At 41.6% G+C, this 27579-nt stretch overlaps 1 protein-coding gene across 1 annotated transcript; it reads right to left on the bottom strand.

Annotated features, from left to right (window-relative positions):
* Positions 1–6929: 6929 nt before the first annotated feature.
* Positions 6930–26061, bottom strand: SAMD8 (sterile alpha motif domain containing 8). The gene is made up of 6 exons (XM_053388091.1): positions 25844–26061; positions 16357–16943; positions 11862–11957; positions 10955–11072; positions 8807–8957; positions 6930–7782 (listed from the first exon to the last, which is right to left on the bottom strand). Exons 2-6 carry the CDS (start codon positions 16932–16934, stop codon positions 7478–7480), a joined length of 1248 nt encoding a protein of 415 aa, XP_053244066.1. The 5' UTR covers positions 16935–16943; positions 25844–26061; the 3' UTR covers positions 6930–7477.
* Between the last annotated feature and the right edge of the window lie 1518 nt (positions 26062–27579).

The following is a 27579-nucleotide window of genomic DNA, read 5'->3' as shown; positions in this document are numbered from 1 at the left end:
TTTGACCTGTTCAAACCGGTCTGAACCAGTTCCAACCAGTCTAGACCGCTTCCAACCAGCTTGGACCGGTTCCAAACGGTCAAAACCGGTACAAACCAGCTTCAACCGGTTCAAACCAGTCTGGATCAGTTCCAACCAGTGCAGACCGATTCAAATTGCCTTCAACAAGTTCAAACAGGTCTGGATCAGTTCCAACCAGCTTGGACCGGTTCCAACCGGTCTAGACCGGTTCAAACCAGCTTGGACCAGTTCTAACCGGATTAGACTGGTTCCAACCAGTCAAAACTGGTACAAACCGGCTTCAACCGATTCAAACCGGCTTCAACCGGTCGCAACTGGTATGAACCAGTTCCAACCGGTCCAGACCGATTCTAACCAGCTTGGAACGGTTCCAACCGGCCTAGATCGGTTCCAACCTGCTTGGACTGCCCAAACCGGCTTCAACCGTAAAAACCTGCTTGGACTGGTTCAAATCAGTCTGGACCAGTTCCAACCAGCTTGAACCAGTTCAAACTGGTCTAGACTGGTTCCAACCAGCTTGTACCAGTTCCAACAAGTCTAGACCAGTTCCAACCAGTCAAATCCGGTACAAACCAGCTTCAACCGGTTCAAAATGGTCTAGACTGGTTCCAACCGGTTCCAACGTCCACCCTATGCACTACCCATGTATAAGACGACCCCTCCCACTTTTTAGCATAATTTTTAAAGAAAAAACTAGTTTTATACACAGAAAAGTACGGTAATTGCATAAAAAGCGATCAGCAGCAAGTCCAACAGTTCAATGAGACTTGCTTCCAGGAACGGTTATGTATGGGACTGTAGACTAAGCAGCAGCCCTTACTGTAATAGTGGAGAATCAGGAGTCGAATCCAGAGCCCAGACCATACATGTATGTTAACGCTGTGTTTGAGGAAACAACAATTTAGCATTGATAAGCGCATGAGCAGACAATGGGAAACCAAGTCAGGGTTATAATAACACGATTTGAATTTCCACAACGAGGAAATGAATTCTGGCATGCTTCATGTAAAAACCCCGGAACATCTGGAATATGTGTTGCGGTTTACATCCGCTGCAAAAATACAAATCGGCTTTCAAATTTCATCACAACTGAGCTTTAAAATAATCAAATAGTTGCACTTCACATGCTTCACCCAAATGTCCATCTGCAGTCGTCCGTTGAGAATCTCAATCTAATGAGCAGTATTGATTTCGACTCCTTAAGCCAATATTGTAATTAGGCTTAGACAAAATGCTCTTAGTAGGGGTTTTTCTTCTTCTTATTGTGCACTTATAAGATTGGCAATTTATAAAGAGTGACATATCCGTTAAGATCTATATAGCTTGGCAAGTATATTAGCCAGTTAACAAGTTCAAAACTGCCACTAAAGGAACATGCAGAAATGGCGAAACTTAGTGGAAGAATAAGAAATCAAGATGGCAATTTTTGTTATAAAAGAATGGAAACGGTTTGTTGAATATTTACAGATGAATTATAAACAGATGAAAACATTGGCAGGATTATTGTAATAACCTGTGGTTTTATATTTAAAGATGAGGAGTAAATGAGCAAATTAAGTTAATTTGGGTATGCAGAAGATATTAAAAACTAATTTAAGGAAAGAAAGAGGAAGTCAAGTTCTGAAATGTGAAAATGATTGTAAAATTAGTGAAATGTATGTATAAATAAATTTTTCTAGTAGGGCTGTTTCCCATACTATTTGGTACCATTGGTCCATGCTTACTCCTGACAGGTCTCTCCAGTGTCTGGTTATGGTGTTTCTGGCTGCTGAAAGTAGGTGGGTTATGAGTTCTTTGTGGTGTAAATGGGCACTGTTGTCTCGGAAGATGTTTAGTAGGGCCAATTCTGGGGTGATGTCTAATACTTGCTTAGTTATTTTACATATTTCTCGTATGGCTGTTGTTCAGAATAGTTGGATTTTGGGACACTCCCACCACATGTGGAGGTATGTGCCTGTGGAGGTGCACTCTCTCCAGTATTTTGGTGAGGTTAAACTGAAACTGACACAGAGACAAACAGAAGAAGACGCCTTTACCCCGGCATGGCTCCCCTTTATCACATACACAGCCCAACAAGACAATGACAATAATCCACCAACAGCATACAAAACAATATGGCTAACCTGATACAAAACACCCACGCACCCAACTCACACACGAAAACAAAAGATCACCACAGCCAATCACAAACAAACAACCACACCCTAGGCCAACCCCAACCTCTCTCACCACCAAAGGAACACAAGTGAACGGCACAAGCAACGCTGACACCAAACCCTACATACATTAAGCATAATAGAAACATCGCCACCCGACCCCACCCCCACCCATCTTCCTTCCCTCCACCCCCTTTTTTTTCTTTTCTTTTTCTTCTCCCCCTAATGTCTCAACAAATGAAACGGATTTGTAAAAATGTTACATGGAAAAAATATGAGGCTTTACACTTCTGTAAAACAAGAAAATCTTTAATAAAAAAAATTTAAAAGTATAAATGAATAAATTCAAACAGCAAAAAAAGAAAAAAGTTCAAAACTGCCAGCCATAGGCAGTTCTGAAATTTGAGATTCTACCAGGGTTCAAGTGGAAGTGCAAGCTAAAGACAACTTTTAAAACAGAGGGCTTATTTTCAGCAGAGACCTGTTTTTAATGTTACAAACTATGAAATGCAAATTCAGGGAGTCTCGGCAGTCCTAGTTCATCATCTTACTGTAAGATCCAGTCATTAGTAGCAACACAAATTTTTGGACATTCCTGCGTGTACCTGCTTTGTCTCTTCATTAGAAATCACCAAATGACTGCTGTAGACATGCAGAATTAACCCAACCCCAGTGAAAAAGGAGGGGCAGCCTGCTCTGTATATGACTACTGTTGGCTCACAAGAGCCTTGAGAAATGTAATTCTGATCACTCAAGTCACTCCTTTGTGGCATGTAGTTTATGAATGACAAGTCTAGATCCTAAAAATTTTACAATGTAAAAGCTGGACTCCAGGGTACTGGTCTGTAGCAAGCTTGGTCTGCAGTAGATGACTCTTCAGTTAAAAGCTGTCTCTGGCGTACTGTGTTTAAAAATAACTTTTATATTTAATGCTTAAATTGTCCTATTAAACCTACATATAAAGGGGGGGGAGTTAAAATATGTGTAACACACAGGACCCAGTCATTTAAACGTTTTAACTCATCTTAGATTTTATTTAATATTTCAATAGCTTAATACAACAAATACAAAATATAAATTAAATCAGGTTTCAAATTTGAGCAAAATCCACCTTTATTTACACATCTGTGCTTCAAACATTTCTGCAGTAGGAATATTCAAGCCTTCAAATAACACTATGTTTTCTTGGGGCAAGAAAGAGATCCAAAGGAATGAGTCTGTGCCAAGCACCAAGTCAAGAACGTTCAACCAGCCTTTGTTTTCCTCGTTCCCTGGTTACACTGTGCATTTACTGTATGACAGAAATAGGACTGTAGAACTAAACCCTTTATAAATGGAATCTCAAGCCATGTCGGGTCTCTTGGAAGACAAGCAGAGGCCTCCACTACAATGGAAATGAATTCCTTGATATTAGGTCATCTTGGTATACCCAGAAAGGCTTAAAGATGTCTAGGGACATCTCCAGACTGTGCTTGGCTCTGCAATCTACTCTGAAGTTCAGATTTGCCATTTGGACTTCACCAACAAAACAAAACTATGCAAAGATGTCCCCAGTCCCTAAACAAAAAAATGCATTATTATTATTTTTTACACATCCCAATTTCATCACAGTGTCTTTAGGCACAGCACTGTTATATAAGTCAACACTTAGAGGATTCCTTTGCATTAATACTTTGTGCTTTCCTTTCCTGTACACTGAGTTATTCCCAGTAAGTAGTTGCGAGGATAGCTGGGGATATAAATATACTGATTTCTGCTATTAAAAATTTAAAATTAGCACACTACAGATTGAGTAATGAATTCTATACTGGGGGTGGGAAAGTTTGAGTATAGTACTGGTTTATCCATTTCACAGTTAAGTATCAGGGAAATAAACCAAAATTTATTTGAGGGGGGGGGGCCCTTCAAGTTACAATTTATGGTGTTAAGGATACCTCTTATCAACCGCCTGTATCAAGTCACAGCATTTCAAGATGGGCATCATTTGGTACCAAAGGCAGGTAGACGTATCTCACTTGGTATAGACCACAAAACTACAAACCAAAGAGTGGGCAAAGCAAGTTATTGCTTGGAATCTTTCAGATGCCTTGCTCTGAATTTTGTCTCCTTTACCACCACCATTCCACATACTAATATACTAAAGAAAAACAAAAAAAAACCCCACCCCAGTGCCACTTGGTAGTCCGACATAAATGACAAGTGCAAAATGCTTTTCTAGACTTTTTTTTTTTTAAAGCACATTCAAAACAGAAATGATAAGAATTCCATACCTTACAACTCTCCATAATGGGAACATTTTGGGAGGGTTGATGTGACGTATCTCCTCACGGAAAAAACATGTGGAATTAAACCAAGGAAGATATACCAAATTTTATATGACTATTTTAAGTACAATAATCCCTAGGATGGCTAGTTTTGAAGTGCAAATGTAGTCCACAAAACGACTTCTAGGAAGATTTATTTTGAGGGGAAGGAATGTATTTCATACTAAATACTATTCAAGTAACTGGGTTACTTACTACATCAAGAGCCAAGGTGTTCTGGTTAATATTCTGCTCACCTCTTATCTGAATCATCGTGTGAAGTACATCTATCTAATCTGGGTCACAACTGACTGCAATTCTACGCATATTTCCAAGTAAGTCCCACTGAACCCAGGCCTTGCTCTAAGGGAGGTGGTAAACTAGCAGGTCAGGGAAAAGGGTTCTAATAGCCTCCCCTTCCTGACGTTCTGGTTGTCTGTGTGGGTTTAAAAATAAAAAAACGGGGCAATCTTTCAGTCAGCCTTAGGTGGCATGGCCCAAGCACATCACCTCTGTTAGAATGAAGAACATTGATCCAAGTAAACAGGCGTAGAATGACGCTGCGTGTCAAGTCCTACAGGAAGCAGCGGTTCTTAACAATAACCAGATGGAAACCATTGTTTTCCCTTGAACAGACAGTTTAATATTGTACAACCTGCAATGTAATGTAGACCTGAACTGTAAACTTTTCAAACACACTATTGCGGATGTGCCCTTTTCCTTTCCAAAAGGAATCTGTAAACCTAGGGAGAGGCTGTCGTGAGTTCCCAGTTGCATTTCGAGAGCTGCTTTAAGCAACCGACCGTACGTGCTTTCAAAGGATGCTACATTCCCCTTTTCCCATGCAGCAAAGACTGGGGGCATGGTGGGAAGAACCGGACGGTTTGCCACTGCAGTTGGTAGAAGCACCTCAGAGTCTGCCTCTATATTGGTGACAAAAAGAAGACCATAGTGCATTTATTATGTATACTTCTGGACTACCTGCTGCCCAGATCTTCAGACACCAGTCAGTGCATACTAGCAATTCTGAACATATCCTGTGCACCTTAAAAGCCAAAGCAAAAAGGAACGTTTCTGCAAAATGCATTCAGCTGGATCACTGACTCTGCAATAATGTGCAGTTTGTGAATAATAAGGCATGCTCCGAGATAACAATGATTTTTTCCCCTTTTCAAGTGGCACGTAAAGATACTGGAGTGGTCATTTAAGTGTATAAATACTGTAATACTGTGACGAGATCAAGTAAAGCCAGAAGCTGTACAACAGCAGTTCTATAATTGCAGCTACTTCTAATTTGCAGATTTGCAAATTTAACTACACTTATTTCTAATTCATCACATTGGCCCATGCATTTCTGCATATAAGTATTAATCCATGTGCAGCAGTGTTTTACAGAGAACCAGAAAGGAATGTTTACACCATCTATTATCGCGCTCTTAAACAAAGGCAATAAACCTGACACCTTTTACTTCTCTCTTTAGAGCTAACCTAGTAGTAGCTCTCGGCTATAAGAGCAATATATACTTTGTAGGTCTGGTTCACTTGAGTTACCAGGAAGAGGCACTGGGGAAAGGACATAACTGGCTGCCAGTGACAACACTGCATCATATAACTTCTACCTGAAAATTCAGTGTAATTATTCAAAAGATTTTCAGCATACAAGATAGCTGCTGATCTTCTGTGTTGTAGACACTTAAGTGTATTGCATGGAAATGTTCCAATGAATTCCTGCGATAGTCTGGAAAAGCTTACATGGCCATTTGAAAAAGCAATGTCAGCATCAACACAAACTACCTACTCTGAAATTATGTATTTCAAACTCATTATGTGCTAATCACAATTACCGTTTTAAACCGTTTTAAACTAAGGTGGCCTTTTTTGAACAATTACAAAAGATGGCTTGGTTGATTAAATGCAAACCTGAGCAACTTATCCAAGTTATATTTCACAGAAAAATGTTGTGTGTTCATGACTGCTACACTTTCAGGACTCCTAATACTTTAAGCTCCAGCTCTTTTCACGACCATAAGAACACTCTCTGAAGAAAGTGATATCTACCACAAAGGTTAAGCCGATTAAGGTAGTTTAACTTGCAAGAACTAAGAAAACATTCAATGAATACACTATCCAACATTTCTCAGCTAACCAATGAAATTTCAACATCTGCCAATGCTACATGGAGCCTTATGACAACTGTGGTAATGGGCAAAGAAAAATGATTTGTATGCACTTTCTCAGAGCCACTGTTCAAAACCTTGTCATTTGCTCAAACAAAATACAAACAACACCACACTTTTCAATTGTCTCATGGGACACCGTCTGCTACTAGCCCAATTTTATGGTATTCTTCTTCTAAAAGCAGTGTTTTAAAAGCATGCAGAGATTTTTGTTAGTGTTTAATACTGTGTTCAGAAGGAAGAGTTGTGGCACTAAAGCTAAGTCAACCTCATTTCAAAAAAGATAAGGTGTTTATTTCTCACCGATTCACTGAAATGTAAACAAGGAAAACCTCGGGATGGTACAATAGCATGAAGTCATGTGCTCCAAGTCAATGAAGCTCTGTTCACGGTTGTCGTTTGGGTACCAAGACAGAAACTTTGCGTCACACGGCACAATTTCTTTTACTAAAGGCCTTGGGGCCCTTTTTCGTCAGGGTGTGTTTCCCTCTCATGATTTCCCCTCCCAAAATGCACCCTATTCTCATTAGGCAAACAATTATTTTAAAGGTATGACACGTGTTAGTTTTTGTTTGAGACAGCTAAATAGGTTGCACTTGATGTTATATAGATCCAATGTCTTTCCTTCATCCAAAGACAGCTCAAAGTTCTCCAGACGTTAAAGAATGCCAAAGAACAAGTAGTGACTTAACTTTGCTGCATTTTGACCGGTGCCTTGTAGCCTTGCTGCACGTGAATAACATACCCTTTTTGTGCAGCTGTTCCTGTAGAAAGTTAATCGAAAAGACTTCACACAGATGTGAATTCAAACCAGTCTTCTTTAGCCAATTAACCTTTTCAATATTGATGGCTTTGCGAAGGGCCAGCAATACTCATTTGGAACGGTGCCATTTACGTTGCATTCAAAAAAAGAGAACATAGGAAACCAGATCCTGGCCCTCCTACTCTGTTGATAGGCTCTTGTATTCGCCAGCGTGTGGTAGTACAAAAATAGTCTCGTGGTGATATAGAAGGCAATGAAGACATCTATGGAGTAATGTTCATGGGCTGCCAAAATGAAGAAAATCCCAAAGAGATTCAGCACCCAGGACAGTGTGTGCAAGAAATTCCAGCTTCTTGGCGTATCTAGGGAGAGAAGAGCATTCAGCCAATCACAATTTACCAGGTTTTGTTATCAAATGACAAAGGGGTGCCCTGGATTGACCGCCAACTAGGAGCAATCAGGAAGGTTAGCTATCGTCTTCTGCTACTGTCAGCTTCCACATGGCTGCAGAGGGTAAAGGAAGAACAATGCCAGTCACCAGCCAGAGGAACAAGGGCTGCTTCGAGGTTCTTCCTACTTCCTTCCATAAAGGGAAGGACAGCATGGCCCTCACTAGGGCTGGGTTTCAACATTGTGATACATCCCCAGCGAAACATCACGATATACTGATGTATCACAATGTCTGAAATAAGGATGGAGCTATGCACAGGCATTGGCTGGCTTCCTGGTTTCCCCCCCCCCCATTGGGATTTTTGCATAGCAAACACAAACATACACAATTCACAATGCATAGACAGGTCAAAAATTATGAAACCAATATCACAATATGGATTTCAAACCGGTTTTGGACAATTTATTGCCCAGCCCTAGCCTTCACTGAGCTGAAAAGGCCGTTTAATAACTTGCCTTCTTGTTACTTTGCATTCTTTAAGACATCTGCCCCGCAACACTTTCTTCCTCCACCCCTCTTTCTGGGTGTCTTTTAGATTCTAATATGGCTTTGTATCTTTTCTTTGACTAGCTTACTTATTTGCTAGACGCCAACTAAGCACTGAATGCAGTAAGTAAAAAATCCCCATCATCCTTTGTAACGATAAAATATTATTTTAATGCAACAGCAGTACACGGATCATGAAGTCTGGTGAAACTGAAATTTGCTTTGCTTTCATTTTCTAAACAGGAATGACAGATCTCTCATTCATAGCCATAATAATCCAGTCAATCACAAAGCCCACTGCCAGTTAGGCAGCTTTTGTCCCCCACAAATGCCTGTCTTCCCTTCACTGAAGCCTTCACCTGCTATGTTGGAAAATATTTCACAACATCAAGATGCAAAAAAAGGAGTGACATACTAGATTCATAATGCCATTTCAACACTGTACTTACATTCAGTGACAAAGAAGTTGAGCATGGTTAGGACAACCGTATGGCCGCTGAACATGTAGTCTCCACAGGTATGTACTCCTGTTAGCGTCATGCCAAACCCACTCCAGATTGCAAAGGCTCGCTGAAGTTTTGCCCACACGTTGCCATACAACTAGAATCAGGAGCGTGCAAAACAAATAAATGAATAAGGAAAACATCAAGAATACTTGAAACGATCTACCAACTTTAGAACAGCACTGAATTTGCCCCTAGTTCACATAGAACGGCTTCCATAGGTAACTGAAACACAGTTTATTTTGTTTGTTTGTACATTTGGTCTATTTACATCTACACTTAAAAATACACACCAAACATCAAGTCTCCAGGATTTTCCCTACTTCCCACAAGGAAAGCACCAAGCTTTGACTTCCATAGAGATATTCAGCCTAAAAATACATGTTCACATTTTGCCCCTGAATGCATCATGTTCTAAACACACACATATATAATGTATCTTCAGAGTAACATATACTCAGGTTAGAAAGGATGTACTTTCAAAGACCTTGCTCTTTCAAACACTCTGTTCTTTTTTCAAAATAAATACAGCTTTATCAATATTGAACGACTTAGCATTTACCTAGCATTTTAAAGCGTTCAAAGCGCTCCATATACATTCTCTCAGTATTCTGTGCAACACCCTGTAGGATGGGTCAGTATTATCTCTCACCCTCTCCTTAGCCTGCTAAGAGCACTGAGTGAGTTTGTGGCTGAGAAGAGATTTATGATTGTGTGAGACCTTTGCAGAATACCACAAAACAGAATTGATTCAAGGCTGGAGTAGATAGCGTGGGATCAGTTCATTTCTCTACTTCCTTTAGTCCAGGAGGCAGGATGAGCTATCTAGCTTACTCTGTGTCTTTATGATGTAGTCATCCCACTCAACTTATGCCACACAGTATTTCAGACTTCCCAAACCTGGTGCCTTCAAGATACTCTGGACTGCAACTCACATAAGCCCCTGCTAGGATGGCCCATTGACAAGAATGACAGGAGTTGCAGTCCAACACTATGTGGATGGTACCAGGCCGAGGCTGAACTAGAATTTGTTGCTTTAACATGTAAATATTGAGAGTATTCCAGAGAACTCGTGTTGCCTAAATTGGCTAAAGAGAAAGGCACATTCTGTAACTTTGTCAGGCTACTGCAGCAATTTCGACAACCTGCTTTCAACATGTTGTTGTTGTTGTTGTTGTTGTTTAGGCGTTTAGTTATGTCCGAATCTTCGTGACCCCCTGGACCAGAGCACGCCAGGCACTCCTGTCTTCCACTGCCTCCCGCAGTTTGGTCAAACTCATGCTGGTAGCTTCAAGAACACCATCCAACCATCTTGTCCTCTGTCGTCCCCTTCTCCTTGTGCCCTCCATCTTACCCAACATCAGGATCTTTTCCAGGGAGTCTTCTCTTCTCATGAGGTGGCCAAAGTATTGGAGCCTCAGCTTCATGATCTGTCCTTCCAGTGAGCACTCAGGACTGATTTCCTTAAGAATGGATAGGTTTGATCTTCTTGCAGTCCATGGGACTCCCAAGAGTCTCCTCCAGCACCATAATTCAAAAGCATCAATTCTTCGGCGATCAGCCTTCTTTATGGTCCAGCTCTCACTTCCATACATCACTACTGGGAAAACCATAGCTTTAACTATATGGACCTTTGTTGGCAAGGTGATGTCTCTACTTTTTAAGGTGCTGTCTAGGTTTGTCATTGCTTTTCTCCCAAGAAGCAGGCGTCTTTTAATTTCATGGCTGCTGTCACCATCTGCAGTGATCATGGAGCCCAAGAAAGTAAAATCTCTCACTGCCTCCATTTCTTCCCCTTCTATTTCAACATAGCAGGGCTGAATTTTGGGGAGGGACCCTAGTTTAGTGGTAGAGCACATGTCTTGCCCACATTCAATCCATGCCAGCTCCAGTTAAAGGTGTCACGTAGCAAGCAATGTGAAAGACCTTTGCTCAAGACCCTCTGCCTGTCAGAGTGGACAATATCAGGTTAGATGGACAAATAGCTACCATTTGGCATTTCTAATTTGTTTGTCCTAAGTTTACTTCTCTCTCAGTGCTGTGGCCAATGCAGAAGTAAATCTCAGAATTTGGGATGGGCAAGTGGTTGCTTACCTTTCCAGAACACTGCAGATGTTGGCCTGGCACAGATAATGAGGTCACAAACATTGTAATGCAACGCAACAAGAACACTGTCCCCATAAGACTGCATAACCGTCGCAGAAGGATCGACCTAGAAACAAGCAGAAAAAGTCTGAGTTGTTTAATGGAGGGCTTGGATGCAAAGATGTTAACTTAAGGAAGTTCTGGGATGGAAAGTTTTCAGGTCCTTCCTCTGTCTCAGCAACCCACCCAAAACATGCTCAGGAATCCCCTCACCTGCAATGACCCTCTAGAGAGATTTTTCAGAGATACAAGTGGCTGCAATGAGGAGGATAAAACAGTAACCTTTACTTCGGGAAGCTTCCTTAGCTTTTCTTAGGAATCAAGCTTTTGTTTTGACATGGCTCACATGTTACATTAAACCATGGCTTTAAAACATAACATTTAATTGAAATGTACTGGTTCATGCTACTGAAAAGTTCTCACTCCACTTAAAAACAAGCTGTGATTTAACGTGAGTGAACAGGGTGCTAGCAAACATAGTTGGGGGGGGGTCTGCTATCTCTCTGCACAGCAGTGCTAAGCACTACCAAAATACATTGGGAATAAGCAACGTGCTACAGTTTGCTACACAAGTCTGGCACCATTTTCTCATGCCACCAAACCACTTGCTCAACGGTTTAATGGGAGTGATGGAACCACCGTCCCCATTGTTGCACATCAACCTCTCAACATGTGGAGTAGCTGCCATGGATTTAACCTGCTACTTGTTTGCATGGTGTGGACTTTAGTATTCCCTCTTAATGAGGAATCAAGTCTCTTTCTATTTTTCTCCGGAACTGCAGCACACGTCAGATACACACAAGATCTTCAAACAAGGTTGTCTGCAATTTCCAAAATAAAGGCAACTGAACTATACCTGTGTCTGTGAAGTAGAAGAACGAGCAGCCAGATGTAGCAGAGAACCACACCACATACTTCAGTCATGGCAAAAGCCCATGGTATCCTAGGAACACTAAAAATGGAGGAAAGAAAAATCAAGATGCTATGCGCCACTTTGACATGTGCAATTTCTGGGCAAAATAAATGCAGATGATGGGTAAGTAGGACCTTACCAACAAAACAAAACAAACCCATCTGATTTAAAACTGAAACTATCGTTTATGTACCTCAACGCTCAGCATAATTCCTAGCATAGCTGATTGGTTTCAAACCAACTTGGCATTTGCCAGAAAGATCACGCTTTTCTGCAGTTTACTATCTTACCCTTCTTAAGCTTTGCTTTACTGCTCTAAAACTGGGGAAAGTGAAGCAGCAAGAAGCAAAACAGCAGAACCATTTGCTGAAACTTCTGCAGCCTTAAAATCAATGGGTTAAATTGGCTCTGTTGAAACAAACAGATTTTTGGAATTTGATCACTAGACAAAGCAGAGGCTTGTTCTAGTAATCTTAAAAGTGCAAAGGCACACTTGTTCTATCCTACCAAAGAAGGGAGGAGACAGCCGGCCTCCGCAGTGCTGGGGAAGGGGAAGAAAGGGAGGGAGAAACCTTGCCTGACACCATAAATTCACACCATGTATTTACAAAAAGAGCAAGAGTCTGCAAGTAATATCTGACAGTTCCAATTTCCATGCCTGCATCCTAAGCATAATCACTCTCTTCAACAGGAGAGAAGCAGTAAATGCCAGGTAATTCAATTCAATACTCTTTTCCCAAATTACAAAATCAAAATCTTCATACATTTTAGTGGAGCATCTACCTAAGCTTGCCTGCTCCTCAAATCTATGTTTTCCAGAGTTATAGCTGAATACTGTTTACTGGGGCTAAAGATGCTTTATCGCACAATCAAATCAGCTGTCTTTTCTGAACTTCAGTGCTTTCCTGCAGGATTTTTTCTTCTCTAAGCTGAGTACAGTGGTACCTCAGGTTACATACGCTTCAGGTTACAGACTCTGCTAACCCAGAAATAGTGCTTCAGGTTAAGGACTTTGCTTCAGGATGAGAACAGAAATTGTGCTCTGGCGGCGCAGCGGCAGCAGGAGGCCCCATTAGCTAAAGTGGTGCTTCAGGTTAAGAACAGTTTCAGGTTAAGAACAGACCTCCGGAACAAATTAAATACTTAACCCGAGGTATCACTGTATACATTTTCCTTTTACTATTATGGCCCATTTCTTCTGCACATTTATTTCTCTACACGCTCCCTTCTTGTCCTTCACATTTTGTCCACCATTTAATGAATGTATTTCATGCCTGTTTCTTCATTTAACAGCAGTTCAATGCTATACCATCACCAGCTCATTCTACCACCCAATCATCCTCTTATTTTACAAATTGATAACCTTCCCTTCAATGCACATACTTGCAGGGAGGCTAAGAATGCATTCAACAAATAAGAAAATCAAGAGGACAAGTACCTAAAAAGAGCTGAACAGTAATGTGGATTTTCCAGGGGGGATGAATATTATGCTGATGTGAACAAGGTAATTTACATTGGAAAATGTTCCATTCATACACTGGTAACTCGGGTTAAGTACTTAATTCGTTCCGGAGGTCTGTTCTTAACCTGAAACTGTTCTTAACCTGAAGCACCACTTTAGCTAATGGGGCCTCCTGCTGCCGCCGCACCGCTGGAGCACGATTTCCATTCTCATCCTGAGGCAAAGTTCTTAACCTGAAGCACTATTTCTGGGTTAGCGGAGTCTGTAACCTGAAGCGTATGTACCCTGAAGCGTATGTAACCCGAGGTACCACTGTACCAGAAAATTTTTGATGCCCTAGAAAGTGATCCAATCCAACATACAGTATTTTAATTCCATTTAGAAAAAAGCTAAGCTTTGAAACAGCTAAGCTTGTTCAATATTGTATTTGTCATTGACATTCATTCATTTTTATGAATATATTTATGAAACGGAACATCACTGGGTCCAAACTAACAGGACCACTAAGAACAGAAAGTCACCGGCAGCACAAAACTACAATCAAGTTCTGAAGACAAGGAATTCTTTGCCTGGTATCAAAAGGAGATAAATAGCACCAGGCAAAGCTCCCAGGGAGAACACTCCACAAGCGGGATGCCAAAACTGAGGAGGCTCTGCCCTCCGATCCCACCTCCTTACCACCCACAGCTTGGGCATCCAGACAAGAGCAGCCGAACTTTACATTTGCATGGGCAGACACACACAGAAACAAGTAACCCTTCAAATATCTGGATCCCAAGCCATTTCAAAGATAAGCACGAGCACTCTGAATTGTGTGCAGAAACAGAACGGGAGCCAGTGAAGCACCATTGTTCCACTTTAAGCAGCCAATTCCAATTAGCAGTTTCCAATCAGCCTTCAAAGGCAGCCCCACATGTAATGCGTTATGGCAGCTGACTCTGGAGGTCACCAGAGCATGGGTAGCTTTGGCCAGGCTCTGGAGAAGTGTGCGTGACACAAAGTGGGGAAGGGGCTCACTCAACCTTTTCGGCAGTGGGGTGCTCCCCCCACTTCTCCCAGTTCCTTCCTCTCAAGCTTTCTGGCTTCTGCGAGCAGGCTGAAATCAAATAAAGAGTGCAGCTTATTGTCCTTCAGCCACATAGGACTTAGGGAGAGCAGGTGCAACTACTTACCTAGATAAAATCTACAGCCTTTCAATACTGGTAAATTGACAACAAAAAGGTTTTTTTAAGACAACACCCAGATAGGGACTGTGCATTCTAGAAAAGCTTTAAGATAAAACCCAAGCAATGTGGTGACTGTGGGCTGTAAAAGAACACTTAATTTTTCAAACACTGACGGTAAACAGCCGTAAACATTTCAAAATGCTCTTTCCGTAAAGATTGTTTTTAAAAAGCACAGAATGGAACAGATACCAATGTATCACTCAAAACATCCTCTAATCACAAAAAGGAACATTGCAAAGGAATGAGAGCCAAGAGATAAGTTTAACAGCTAAAATCTGAGCTACTGATGACCTAATCTGCAATAATAGCTCCTCTTCTATTCAGCCACTTGCCCTCTTGTTATCCCATCTACTATTCAGCAAATGGTAATCATGGGAAAGTTTAGGCTTTTTTGCTGGCCCATGAAGTCTATGTATTAACCTTCTAGCCTTGTTTTCAAGTGCTTTTGCAATCACTGCCCACAACCCATACTTCTTGGAGGCAGAATATGTGCACTCTAACACCACAACAATATGCAATTGCTTCAGTCGAAGCTATTCTGCAGTCACATGCCTTTGCTGCTAAAAGGGTAATAACAAAGGCCAGTCACTGAGACTATTGTAATCTTCTGACCTTGTTTTCCTGATTACTGTCCCTACTCTGAATCCTTCCTTAGTGCCCTGATGACAGTAATTCTATTCTAAAACAATATCTAGCATTCAATAGTTTCTCTTTTTGCTCCCTGCAGGGATTTTTTAAAAAAGCAGTTCTTAAAACAAATAATGCCTGCATTTAGTATCAAATTTTGTAAAGGTTACATTTCTTGACCGAAAGTCAATAATAATGCGCCGTGTCTACAGAAAGGACAATTTCACCCCAGCCACCAGTTAAGAGGACCAAGGCTGTTGCTGACAGATTGCATTCTTCCCTCCCAGCAGGAAAATGCATAAGATTTCCCAGCAGCTCTTGAGATCACTGCTGTAGGGCTGCTCAGTGTTTTGGAGGCATTTATAAAATGGTTTTGGAAAACTCCACTTTCTTCTTCTTGCAGTGTAATCTTAAAATGGACGGTGGTTTGTTTCAGACAAGCCACGCATGATAAGACAGAAATAAAGAAAGGGCAAACTTTGGTTTATTTTTTGCTTACCTTTCATGGCTTCTCTGAAACAAACAAACCATGCTATGGGTTCAGGTGAAACAATAAACCATAGTACAGCTTCAGTGACTGGGTCTGAGTCTGGAGGGTGTTGTGGGTGCAAGGCCAAGGCATGTTCTCATTTAATTAAACCATTCTTTTAAGACGAACTGCGGCTTATCATGACGTGCAAATCAGGCCACAGACAGTTAAGTCATGCATCATGGCTAGCCACTGCATGCTCAAAGAACTGGGGACAAGTCCACTATGAGCCTCTGAATCCAGGGAGAAGAAAAGCAGTGCAGATGCTGTGATCTAGCCATTTCCCATATTTCATGGATTTGTGTAGACCTTGAGGTATTTTCACAAAAACAGTGGGAAAGAGCTGGTCAATGAATTCCCCAAAGGTGGTGGGGGTTGCCGGTAAAGTTGCTTACAGCACATACTTTCATGAAAAGGGGGGGGGGACTAGGGGAATAATTTTATAAATTCTTATTTTGTGAAATAAAAATATATTTTTTAAAAAATTAAGAAGGGGAGAAGCAACACGAAATTCTGCAAAACACCTAGTTTGGCCTCAGCAGTTTAGCAATTCTGATTTTTAGCACTTTTTCCTAAGCAGGTTAAAGCACTTACCTGTCTAGGAATATGTCTGGTAGTGGTGGGTATGTCTGCATGTCAGGAACTCTCTCGTGCACGATAACCATGACAAATGATGTGAAGCCAAACACAATAAAAACATATATACAACTCAAAGCTGTCTTCCAATACTCTGGGTTCAGTCTTCGCGTAGGATGTTTGTTTTTTCCATTTGCATACTGATCAGCGTTCAAATCGGCAACAGGCTCACAGTCATCACAATCCCGTTGAACCTCGCCATTGCAAAACCAGTCTGTTCCTTGAAGGGTGCCAATCACAGGCGACAGAGAACCAATGGGACTATCACTGTTGTAACCAAGCTCTTCCAAAACTTCAATGTGGTGCTTCTGTAACTTGCGAATTGACAACATGAGCCGTTTGATATCACCTAGAACCTTGATTTCCAGAGGAGGAGACCTCAAGTCGTATTCAGTCAGCGTCAGTAATGTAATTCCATCTAATCTGTGCTTGTCACACAAAATGTCCACATACTCACAGAAGCCTTCTTCCTTCAGCCATTTGGCTACATGCCTGGTAGACCAACGCTGAATGCAAAGCTGGCTGTTGCCTTCCATCTTCTCTACCTGCCAAAAATCAGATGTTTTAAAGACCGAGAAGACAGTGCCCACATCATTATAGCACCAAGTTCTCAATGTTCTGGGATATAGCTTTAAAATGTACTTCAGACAGACTTTCCTAAGAAGTAACAAAATTACATTGTATTCAGCTGCGCCTGAATACCCTTATCAGATTTAATTTTTACAGCCCAGAGACCTAGTGCTTCCAAACTGGTGACGAGACTGTCTGCTTCGGAAGGACAAACTGTATTCCAAATCAATTTACTCGCCTACAAAAGCATTTTTTCTGGCCTGTCCAGCCACCCACACCTTTCTTAAACAATGGGTGGCATACTGATGACGTGGAAGAACTGTACTCCCCTGACCCCCCACATGAAAGGAACTTTCCCGGCCAATTAGTCACAGGACAATTATTACTCATCTTGAGCAAGTAGTTATTTATGAAACAGATATATTACGTAAAAGTGTCAAACCCAACTCATTCTGATCCCTGACTTCACTGAGGAAGTTGACCATGTGAGGCAATGCAGGCCATTAAAGAGAGATGTGCCCTTTCCTCACTATGGAGGAACGGCACATCTCCAACTAGGCGGTCCTCTGCTGTGCCGTGTTTTGCCTTTGCAGACAGCATCTCCTTCTTTCTTTTCTACCCACCCCATCTCTAATAGTTCTGTAGTATTACTATTGCTATTATTATCAATTAGAAAATTTGTATACCACACTTCTTCTGAAGATCACAGGATGGGTCACAACAGAAAAATAGAAAATGAGAAAATGACAACACAAAATACATAAGAAAAAAGCAAAAACAAGAAAAAGCTTCAAAAGAATTGGAAAGCCATGGTGGTAGGATAGAATACTAAGCGCAGCCATTTCTGAGATAGCGTAAACCTGTGTATACCCCGATTCTGACTTCAGTGTCTGTTAACTATTAGGAAAATACATGCCATTTTTACAGTAACGTCTCCAAGTCAGTAGTAGAAATTTAGATATGAAAGCTAGGAGCTAAATGGCACCTTGAACCTAGGTTATGGGAGCAACAACGGAATGTCCAGGCGCATTTTTTTTAATAACAAGAATGAAATGAAAAAGCTGAAAATGAATGAACTGCAGTGAAAATGTTATGTTCATTTTCCTCATTCTCCTGCCCACCCCCCAATATTCTTAAGAGGGTCTCTTCTCCAGTCTTCAGAGTAGCTGCAAGTGGGGAGGCAGAAAAAAGGGTCCTCCTTTCCTTCTACTCTGCAGTTTTAATCTGAAATCTTAGGCGCAGTACTGTGCCCAGAGCTCAGAAACTGCTCATGCTAATGAAATTCCCTGTTGCAAAATGCACCTAAAACAATGGGAGTTTTGAACACCGCTCTAAGTTCAAGAGAATGAACTTTCATGGGCAGCACCAGAGTAAGGTCTTTTTCTTTTTTCTTTTTTAGTGTGGATGATCTGCATGTGGAAACTTGTCCCTGCAGTGAGAATAAACTGCCATGAAAACTTAGTTGGTGCTAAGGGCAGGACAGAAATCTGTAGATTCTCACTTAAGAAACTTACTTACTTAAAAGAACAATTACAACAAAACAGAAACTACACAATCTCAAGCCTTTAGAAGATCATTTGCACATTCAAGTAAAGGTAAAAAAAGCCAAAGGACCCCTGGATAGTTAAGTCCAGTCATAGGCAACTATGGGGTGCAGGACTCATCTTGCTTCAGGCCGAGGTAGCTGGCGTTTGTCCGCAGACAGCTTTCCGGGTCATGTGGCCAGCATGACTAAACTGCTTCTGGTGCAACAGGACACCGTGACGAGTGCCAGAGCGCACGGAAACGCCGTTTACCTTCCCACTGCAGCTGTACCTGTTTATCTACTCGCGCTGGTATGCTTTCGAAATGCTAGGTTGGCAGGAGCTGGGACACAGCAACAGGAGCTCACTCCATCCACCAATTTCGATACATTCGTGTTTCACTTAACCAAGAATCTATTTGTCATTTTCTACTGACATTGCAAACTGAGTTTCAACATTTTCTTGCCTGAACACAGAGAAAACTGATTGTAAAAATACAGTGGTACCTCAGGTTACAAACACTTCGGGTTACAAACTCTGCTAACCCAGAAGTAGTATCTCGGGTTGTGAAATTTGCCCCAGGATGAGAATGGAAATTGCATGGCGGCGGCAGCGGGAGGCCCCATGAGTGAAAGCGCACTTCGGGCTAAGAACAGTTTTGGATTAAGACCGGACCTCCGGAACCAATTACGTTTGTAACCTGAGGTACCACTGTATCCTAATCCTTAAGTCAACCAAAGCAGACAAAGGTTCGGAGAAAAATAAAATACAGACTCACCAGAAGATTATTCTCAAGATTTTTCAGAAAAAATCAGAAGACAGATACCTAAAGGGTTGACCAAACAAATGCTCTTGATGCTCAAATGCTTCAATTAGGACTGCTTTAGAAGAGATGTCAGACAACAGATTCTTTGCTTGGCAAAGCAGGAAAAGGAGCACCATCCTTCAATTTTCACACAGTATTAGTCCCTCACAATGCTGATCAAGCATACATACGCTCATACATCAAAGGTCACATGTGATAAGTCTTGTACTTGGGAGTAAGTCCACAGTGAATTCCAAACATTGGAAAGGTGGGAGGGTCAAATGACTGAAGAAATCATGCTCTCTCAATGGACTTCCCAGATAATTTTTTATCAGTAGCTCTATACCAGGGCTTTGCTGTTTAATTTTTACCCTACATTTCTACAAGAACATGCACTCAAAGCATATTACAAATCTTGTTTAAGGAACGGTTAACAAATATTTCATACTGTTCCAGAGGAAACAAACACAACAGTAAAAAAATAGTTGATGTCAATCTGTACTGTAAACCAGAGACATTACAATAAACGAGGGAAACTCCTGCTCTTAGGCCCATGAGCAGTTGCAAACAGTGCTAGAAATTGAGATATGAAAGCTAGGAGCTAAATGGCACTTTAAATCTAGGTTATGGGCGCAGAAATAGGATGTCTAGGCACGCTTTTTTAATAAGAATACAAAGCTGAAAATGAATGAATGGCAGCTAAAATATTATGTTCATTTTTCACATGGTCTAGTCCTTCCCCTGCCCACCCCCCTAATATTCTTAAGAGGGTCTCTTCTCCAGTCTTCAGAGTGTAGTTGGAAGTGGGGAGGCAGAAAAAAGGTCCTCCTTTCCTTTCACTCTGCAGTTTTAATTAGAAATCATAGGTGCAGTACAGTACTGAACCCAGAGCTCAGAAACTGCTCACGCTAGTGAAATTCCCCGTTGCAAAATGCGCCTAGAACAAGGGGAGCTTTGAACACTGGCTGCAAACCAGAGAAACATGGGAAATACATGTGACCAAGCCTACACCATAACCTGCTCTACTGACTGCAACAGAATTCTTCTTCTAAGCCTAATTTCAGTGAGGGAAAAGGACTCTGTGGATGCCAGGGAAGCACTCTGCAGGTACCTAGGTGTGGACCTGCTGAAACCATGTTGGTGACACCTGCAAACAAGTTTTACCTGCTGGGTTCTACAAAGGGTTAAGCCAGTACCTCAAAGTAGAACCAACCACATCTAGACAGACATCAGACGAAACACTGTGGTATTCATGTTGGCTACTTAGGTAAATACCACGGCTTGCTCTTTCAAATAAATTTTCTGGGGAGTAGGCATCCTGTCCTGCTATTTCAAGCAACACGTGGCCCACCTTTCCCAAGATGATCTTCATAACTACACTTGAAACAAAGCACAGGAGCAAAGAGACAAATCAAAAGAAAGACAGCCAAAGGAAGACAGGCACAAATGTTTTCTATTTATCGTGTATTGTGAGTTTTAGCTCCTATAAAGGTATGTGATCCCCTAGCTCTCAGACAGAAGAAACTGCAAACAGTTCCAAAGAATTTCTATCTAGTTTTGGTTTCTAATAATTAAAACTGGATTACAGTATCAGAGACAGTATCTATCAAGCTTAGTCATCATTTGGGACTAATCACGTCTAGCAGTAAGGCTACCAATTATCATTTCAAATATGCAGTAGACATATAACAGCTACAACCTGGGAGAGGTTCTGAATTTTATTTTATGGCAGCCAAGTATGGCCAAAACATCTAAACACCCTCTATTTAGGGATTTTCTTTGATGGAGATTCCATATGCCCAACTATTTTATTTTAAAACTATTTCTAGGCTGCCATTCTGAGCAGAGCAATAGTAAGAATTCAAAATATTAGCAATATTAAAATATTAAAGCCATCAAATCCACCTCACCTCCCTCCAATAAAAAATTAGAGACCTACAATGATATTTCCTTCCAAAATGCTGTAACAACTGCACTGATATATGTCGGTGGCAACCTATGGCTTTTAACCTTATTCAGCAGGGTCCAGGCCATTTGCAATGGGTACATGACTGCTGCTTTGGGTGTTTTGCTTGTCTAATTATTTAAATTGCTTTTATTAACAGTGATGTTACAAGGCAAGCTAATAAAATAGATATAAATAACACAAGTTATACCTGAATTTTCAGGTCAGTTAAAAGGTACATTCTGTGCTATAAAACTGGATTGCGTGTCTTCACTGGTTGGTTACACTGATCATTCTTTTATATTTAGTTACCAAGATATCCAATCCGACATGGCTTTCAAGAGAAAGAAGATATTGAGCCTCCTGCAGAGGGACAGCTTGCCAATATACTGTAGAAAGAGAGCACGTTCACACCCGAAGCTATCTAAGTTTCAAAACTTTCCACATCCGGCTGATAAAAAAGGGGGAATGCTGCACAATACACAGAAATCCTTGGCAGGGAAACAAAGCTCGATTCCTCCAATTTCTCAAAGTTAATGATACTATTTGATTTCTCACACCTGTTTGAAGCAATAATATGCCAACTCTAGATAGCTGAATTACTCCCATGACCTTATATTAACAGAGGACCACCATTTAACAAGCAAAATAACTGCAAGCAAGTTGAAGGATTAAGAAACATTAAGGGACAGGTCAAACAAAAGACACGACAAGTTAATGTCCACAATAAATGTCTACTTGGGTATACAGTATATGAAAAGCCACTTGTCCAAATGTACATAAATGTTTGTGCGTTTCATAGAGTATGTCATTTTTATGCAGTTCACTAACCAATGCTACTCCAAGGGCTAAGTGTGTGGAAGCTTCCACACTTCTTTGCCTTCCTGGTCCTCATGACAAGTGCCAATGTGTTTACTTACTCCAGGAAGAAACACTAGCGCAGACACACATATTTCAATGAAAATTGATCTTAGGACTGCTGACTGTTGTAATAACAATGTAAGTTTACATTCTAAATGTTAAATGCTTTACGAGTGTGAATGAGTGGCATAATGCAATCTATACATTACCAAAGAATGTGATATTGATAAGCAGCAACATCCTCAATACATTCCCCTACTCTACAAAGGAAAAAAACAAAAAACCAACTTTTATGTAATAGCTGTGCTTTAATCATCAGCGTCCTACAGGTCTACTGAATAATATATGGCAATGATTCGCAGGCTGAATCAGCTCAACGGCAAGGCAGATATACACTAGACTAGAGCGAGCAGAACTGCATGATCCTTCCTCATTTCACACAACAGGAAAAAGCTGGGAATGCCTCCTCGATTCTCTGCTAAGCAAGCTGCCAGAAGTTTTCCTTACATTTTACACCACCCTTGCAGGAAATCTGAAGAGAGGAATAAAGGTTAACTCAGCAAACCTGAAGAACAAACAACTACAACAGTTCCAAGTAATGCAAAAGGCATTTAAAGGAAATTTATAGTAACCCAAAGCTTCTGTCAGGGATGCGGGTGGCACTGTGGGTTAAACCACAGAGCCTAGGACTTGCCGATCAGAAGGTCGGCGGTTCGAATCCCTGCGACGGGGTGAGCTCCCGTTGCTTGGTCCCTGCTCCTGCCAACCTAGCAGTTCGAAAGCATGTCAAAGTGTAAGTAGATAAATAGGTACCACTCTGGCGAGAAGGTAAACGGCGTTTCCGTGCGCTGCTCTGGTTCGCCAGAAGCGGCTTAGTCATGCTGGCCACATGACCCGGAAGCTGTACGCCGGCTCCCTTGGCCAATAAAGTGAGATGAGCGCCGCAACCCCAGAGTCGGTCACGACTGGACCTAATGGTCAGGGGTCCCTTTACCTTTAAAGCTTCTGTCACCTGTTTGGTAGACACACAACAACGTTACTTGGAAAAATACATGCTTACTTTTCAAGTAATTCTAGAGTGTTCCCCAGCACATAAAAGTATACAAACTCAGAAAGCTAACAAAGTTATTGGAAAGGCATTTACTAAAAAATTACTGGGCATCAATAAAAACAAAAAACCGATGTGACACCAACTAAAGCAGTATGGATATGATCTTGCAATTTGATCTCTCCTGCAGGAATGAGATATGAAGAATGAAGGAAAAATGGTTTCCCCCTATTTTTTCAATGGGGAAAAATTACAATGAGGAAAAGTGGAAACACTTTTACACAATACTTTATCTCTCTTAAAGAAAATTGGAATATTTGCAAGATCAACTTGTGCAGTGAAGTATAATGCACATATTGTTCATAAACCCTCACGTTAGTTAGGAGTTGTCCCAGGACACAGCAAGACTTGCTTACAGAGAAGATTGCAGGACTCACCTGCAGCCCTGTTATTCTAATTATTTTAAAGCCCTTTCACCACCTCCCTTTACAGCAGCCTGAGAACACAGAACAAAAGCTTTTACAGCTCATGAAAATACGCCAGTAAAATACAATATTGATTGCTGGCACTACTAGCAGCTCTCCTCCAATGCCAAATAGTAGCTGGAAGGCAATTTCCCTCTAGAGCCTGGTTTAAAGCAAAAGGGTAAAACCCCTTCATATTCTCTGCCACCCCAATTCTGATTGCCTCTGCAACTGCAAACAGCAGTTTAAAAGATTCCTGCAACACTTGTTTAACAGCTTCATGCAACATGAAGTTTGTCCCAAACCCACAGAACTTCAAATGCCAATACAGTACAGGCTGTTGTAGAGCACAAAATGCAACAGCCAGAGCACATGTTGTGAAACAGCATGTTGAACATTTAAGTTAGGGTAGAGGATAGCATCTCAAAGGCAGTGATCCTTGGTGGCAAAATAGGCACATCACAAGCCTGGAGACATAGTCCATATTTTATTTCTAATAAAATTGTAGCCCCATTGGTCAAGTACCCTTACAACATATGCAGTGTTCAAAACTCCCAATGTTCTAGGCACATTTTGCAAGAGGGAATTTCATTAATGCAAGCAGTTTCTGAGCTATGAGCACAGTACTGCGCCTAGTATTTCAGATTAAAACTGCAGAGTGGAAGGAAAGGAGGACCTTTTTTCTGCCTCCCCACTTCCAGCTACTCTCTGAAGACTGGAGAAGAGACCTCTTAAGAATATTAGGGGGGTGGGCAGGAGAAGGACTAGACTATGTGAAAAATGAACATAATATTTTTGCTGCAGTTTGTTCATTTTCAGCTTTGTATTCTTGTTATAAAAAGTGTGCCTAGACATTCCGTTGCAGCGCCCATAACCTCGGTTTAAGGTGCCATTGAGCTCCTAGCTTCCTATCTCAGTTTCGAACACTGAATAGCTGCTCACCCACAGGGGCTGCAACGAGCCCTATGGGGTGATTTAGAAGCAAGGAGGAAACGATTGGATCCAGGCTTTCCTGAAAGTAGAAAAAGAACAAGGCGATCACACAGAAGCGTCTACCAGCAGCCACACCCCCTGTTGGCGCACATCATCCTGGCAGCCCTGGAAAGGCTGCTTCCCAGACACGAAGGTGCTCTTCAGCGAGCAATTTAAAGCTGCACCTTCTGCAAAAAAAAAATTATGAAAAACAACCCTGCTGGATTAGACTTTTAAAGCTTGGGATGGTTTTTTTGGGGGGGGTGTTATTGGGTTATTGTTGTTGTTTTTCTTCTGATTATGCATTTTGTGGTTTTATATTCTGATGTTATTGTGTGAACCGCCCCGAGACTTCAGAGTATAGGGCGGTATATAAATTCAACAAATGAAAACAAATAAATAAATAAAAACAATAAATAAAGTGTCATCCAGCCTACCCGTCTTGAGTCCGGAATACCCCAGGAAGCTCAGAAGCAAGGCAGAGATAACCACCCCCACCAAGTGCTGGAGCAGGGCTGTTTTGCACCCCTACATTAGCCTATTTTGCAGCCTTAGACCAGGCTGTTTTGCACCCTTAGACAATGTTATTTTGATTGATTCTACTTCCATGCCACTTTTTATTCAAATCAACCCCAAAGCGGCTTACAAACAAAAGATAAAAATAACATAATGGAACTTCACGAATACTGTACAGCATAAATGGTATAGAATACTTAACAAATCATCTGTAAAACAACCCCAAACCCCAAATAAAACAATTACCATCTATGTTAACAAAACAACTAAAAAAATAAGCTAGCAGGATTCTTTGAACCCTTAGACCAGGCTACTTTGCACCCTGAGACCAGCCTACTTTGCACCCTTTGGCTACTTTGCACCCTTAAGCAAGGCTACCTATTTGTACCCCCCCCCCCAATAAATAAATTTCTAACTTCATTTTTCAAAATCAGATATCTTGCAGAAACGATAGAATCCTTCAAAATATAAAATCTTTCGAAACGGGAAAGCCCGCGCCCCGATAGCTAGAACCCGCCATCCCTTTTTCTTCGGCTCCCTCTGGGGAAGCAGCAGCTGAGCCTGCGAAGGGTAGACTGCTCCCGGCTGTGGAAGCTCCCTTCGGCTCCGCACAGCAGCCGTGGCTAAAGGCAGAGCGAGCGAAACCCGCCTCCGCCGCCTCCCCTTCACACACCCCTCAGAAGCCGAAACTCCCCTCGCAAGCGCCTTGGCGGCGGCGAGGCCGAGCCAGCCGGAACCTACCAACTCCCTCCTCGCCGGGCGACGCGGCCCCGCTACGTGTCGGCAGGCAGAGGCCGAGGGCTTCGCTGCTGCTGCTTCTTCTGCCGCCGCCGGTGCGCCTTCGCCATCGCACGGAGGGGTCGCCGCTGGGACTGAGGCGGCTGGGAGGCTGCGGCGGCAGCGACGGCGGAGCAGCTCGACCCTGCCAGGCAACCGGCCCACCCACTCACCAACCGGGCGCGGCCACGTAGCGGAAAAGGCGGGGCCAGGCACTGACGCAGCTTCCGCAAGAAAAAACAAACAAACAAGGGGACGAGGCGGCAAGCAGAAGTGGGCGGGGCCGGCGGGAGCCACGCCCACGTCAGCCACCCGCCTCGCCAGCGCGCGGTGGATTCGCGTGCATCCTGTAATTAAACAGTAGTACATATGCTTGGCTTAAAGCAAATAAACAGCAGTCTGGTGCAATACATCTATTTTGGTATTTGTTTTCCTTATTGACAAAGTAATAATTATAAATACATAAGAATAAAAATGTGACCATTCCATTGTAACTATCCAACCTCCCAAAATTTCAACACCTCGCGATGGTTTTACCCCCTTTCCGTTTTAACAGTACAAATTCGACAAACACCCTCCATATCTCCTCCATATCATTTCTCCTGCATATTCCCCGTCTTACCTTAATGGCACATGTATTATTATTTTTTTTAATTCCTTTTCCCATCACCATCCACCACCCCTCACCCCACCTTTGTGTTAGACTTCCAATCTACTCAATTGCAATTTCTTTCCACTTCTATTACTTTCTCTCACACACCTTTAACCTAATTTCATGCTTCTTTTTCTATTACACATTGTTATCCATCTTATTTAGTATTTCAGTATTTAAAACAGAACTTGTTTATTCTAATAGAAGTTCTGATTTTTCAATATGGTTTTGCAAGTATCCTTTAAACACCTTCCAGACCCTGTCTATCTTTTCTTTCAAGATTCTTCCAGTTTCTCCCATTGTTTTGGATATATTGTGGTACTCCAATAATTTGGCAAGCCACTCTATTTTTGTCGGTATAATACCACTTTTCCAATTTTTCGCAATCAATAGCCTTGCAGCTACTGTTGCATACAAATATAATGTCTTGTCTTCTTCCTTCAGACTTTCTGGTACTATTCCCAATAGAAAACCTTCTGGTGTTTTCCTAAAAGAATATCTAAACTTTTTTTTCATTTTGTTATATATTGTTTCCCAAAATTGCTGGATGTTTAAACAATTCCACCATATATGTATCATAGTACCTTTTCCAGTGTTGCATGTCAGTTTATCATTAATAGCTGTATCCCACACCTCTTTATAGAATTTTTCCATTTTATATTCTGCTTGCCCCTTTTTTATTTGTTTTCTTTTTATTATTATTTTATTTTGACAAAGTAATAATCATAAATAATTGAGAATAAAAATGTGCAGCCCGCCCCCGAGACCATTCCGTTGTAACTATCCAGCCTCCCAAAATTTCAACACCTCTTGCGGTGGTTTTACCCCCTTTCCGTTTTAACAGTACAAATTCTATAAACACCTTCCAGATCGCCTCGAAATCATTTCTCCTGCATATTCCCCAGCTTACCTTAACGGCACGTGTTAATTTATCATTAATAGCTACTGTATATCCTGCACCTCTTTATCCCATTCTTCCATTTTATATTCTCCTTGCTCCTTCCACTCCCCAGCTGTCATAATTCGTGTGATGCAATGCATATTTCTG

The sequence above is a fragment of the Podarcis raffonei genome, chromosome 5 (assembly GCF_027172205.1).
Source record: "Podarcis raffonei isolate rPodRaf1 chromosome 5, rPodRaf1.pri, whole genome shotgun sequence".
NCBI classification, from domain to species: Eukaryota; Metazoa; Chordata; class Lepidosauria; order Squamata; family Lacertidae; genus Podarcis; species Podarcis raffonei.
This window is presented reverse-complemented; position numbering and strand designations above follow the sequence as displayed.

Bases quoted from the DNA above. Each gene is read 5' to 3' on its own strand.
- SAMD8 (XM_053388091.1), bottom strand. From the start codon at position 16,934: ATGGAAGGCAACAGCCAGCTTTGCATTCAGCGTTGGTCTACCAGGCAT. The intron at 11,958-16,356 runs GTAAGTGCTTTA...CTCCATTTTTAG, and splicing joins CCAGACATATTCCTAGACAG to TGTTCCTAGGATACCATGGG. The intron at 8,958-10,954 runs GTAAGCAACCAC...TCCTGATTCTAG, and splicing joins ATCTGCAGTGTTCTGGAAAG to TTGTATGGCAACGTGTGGGC.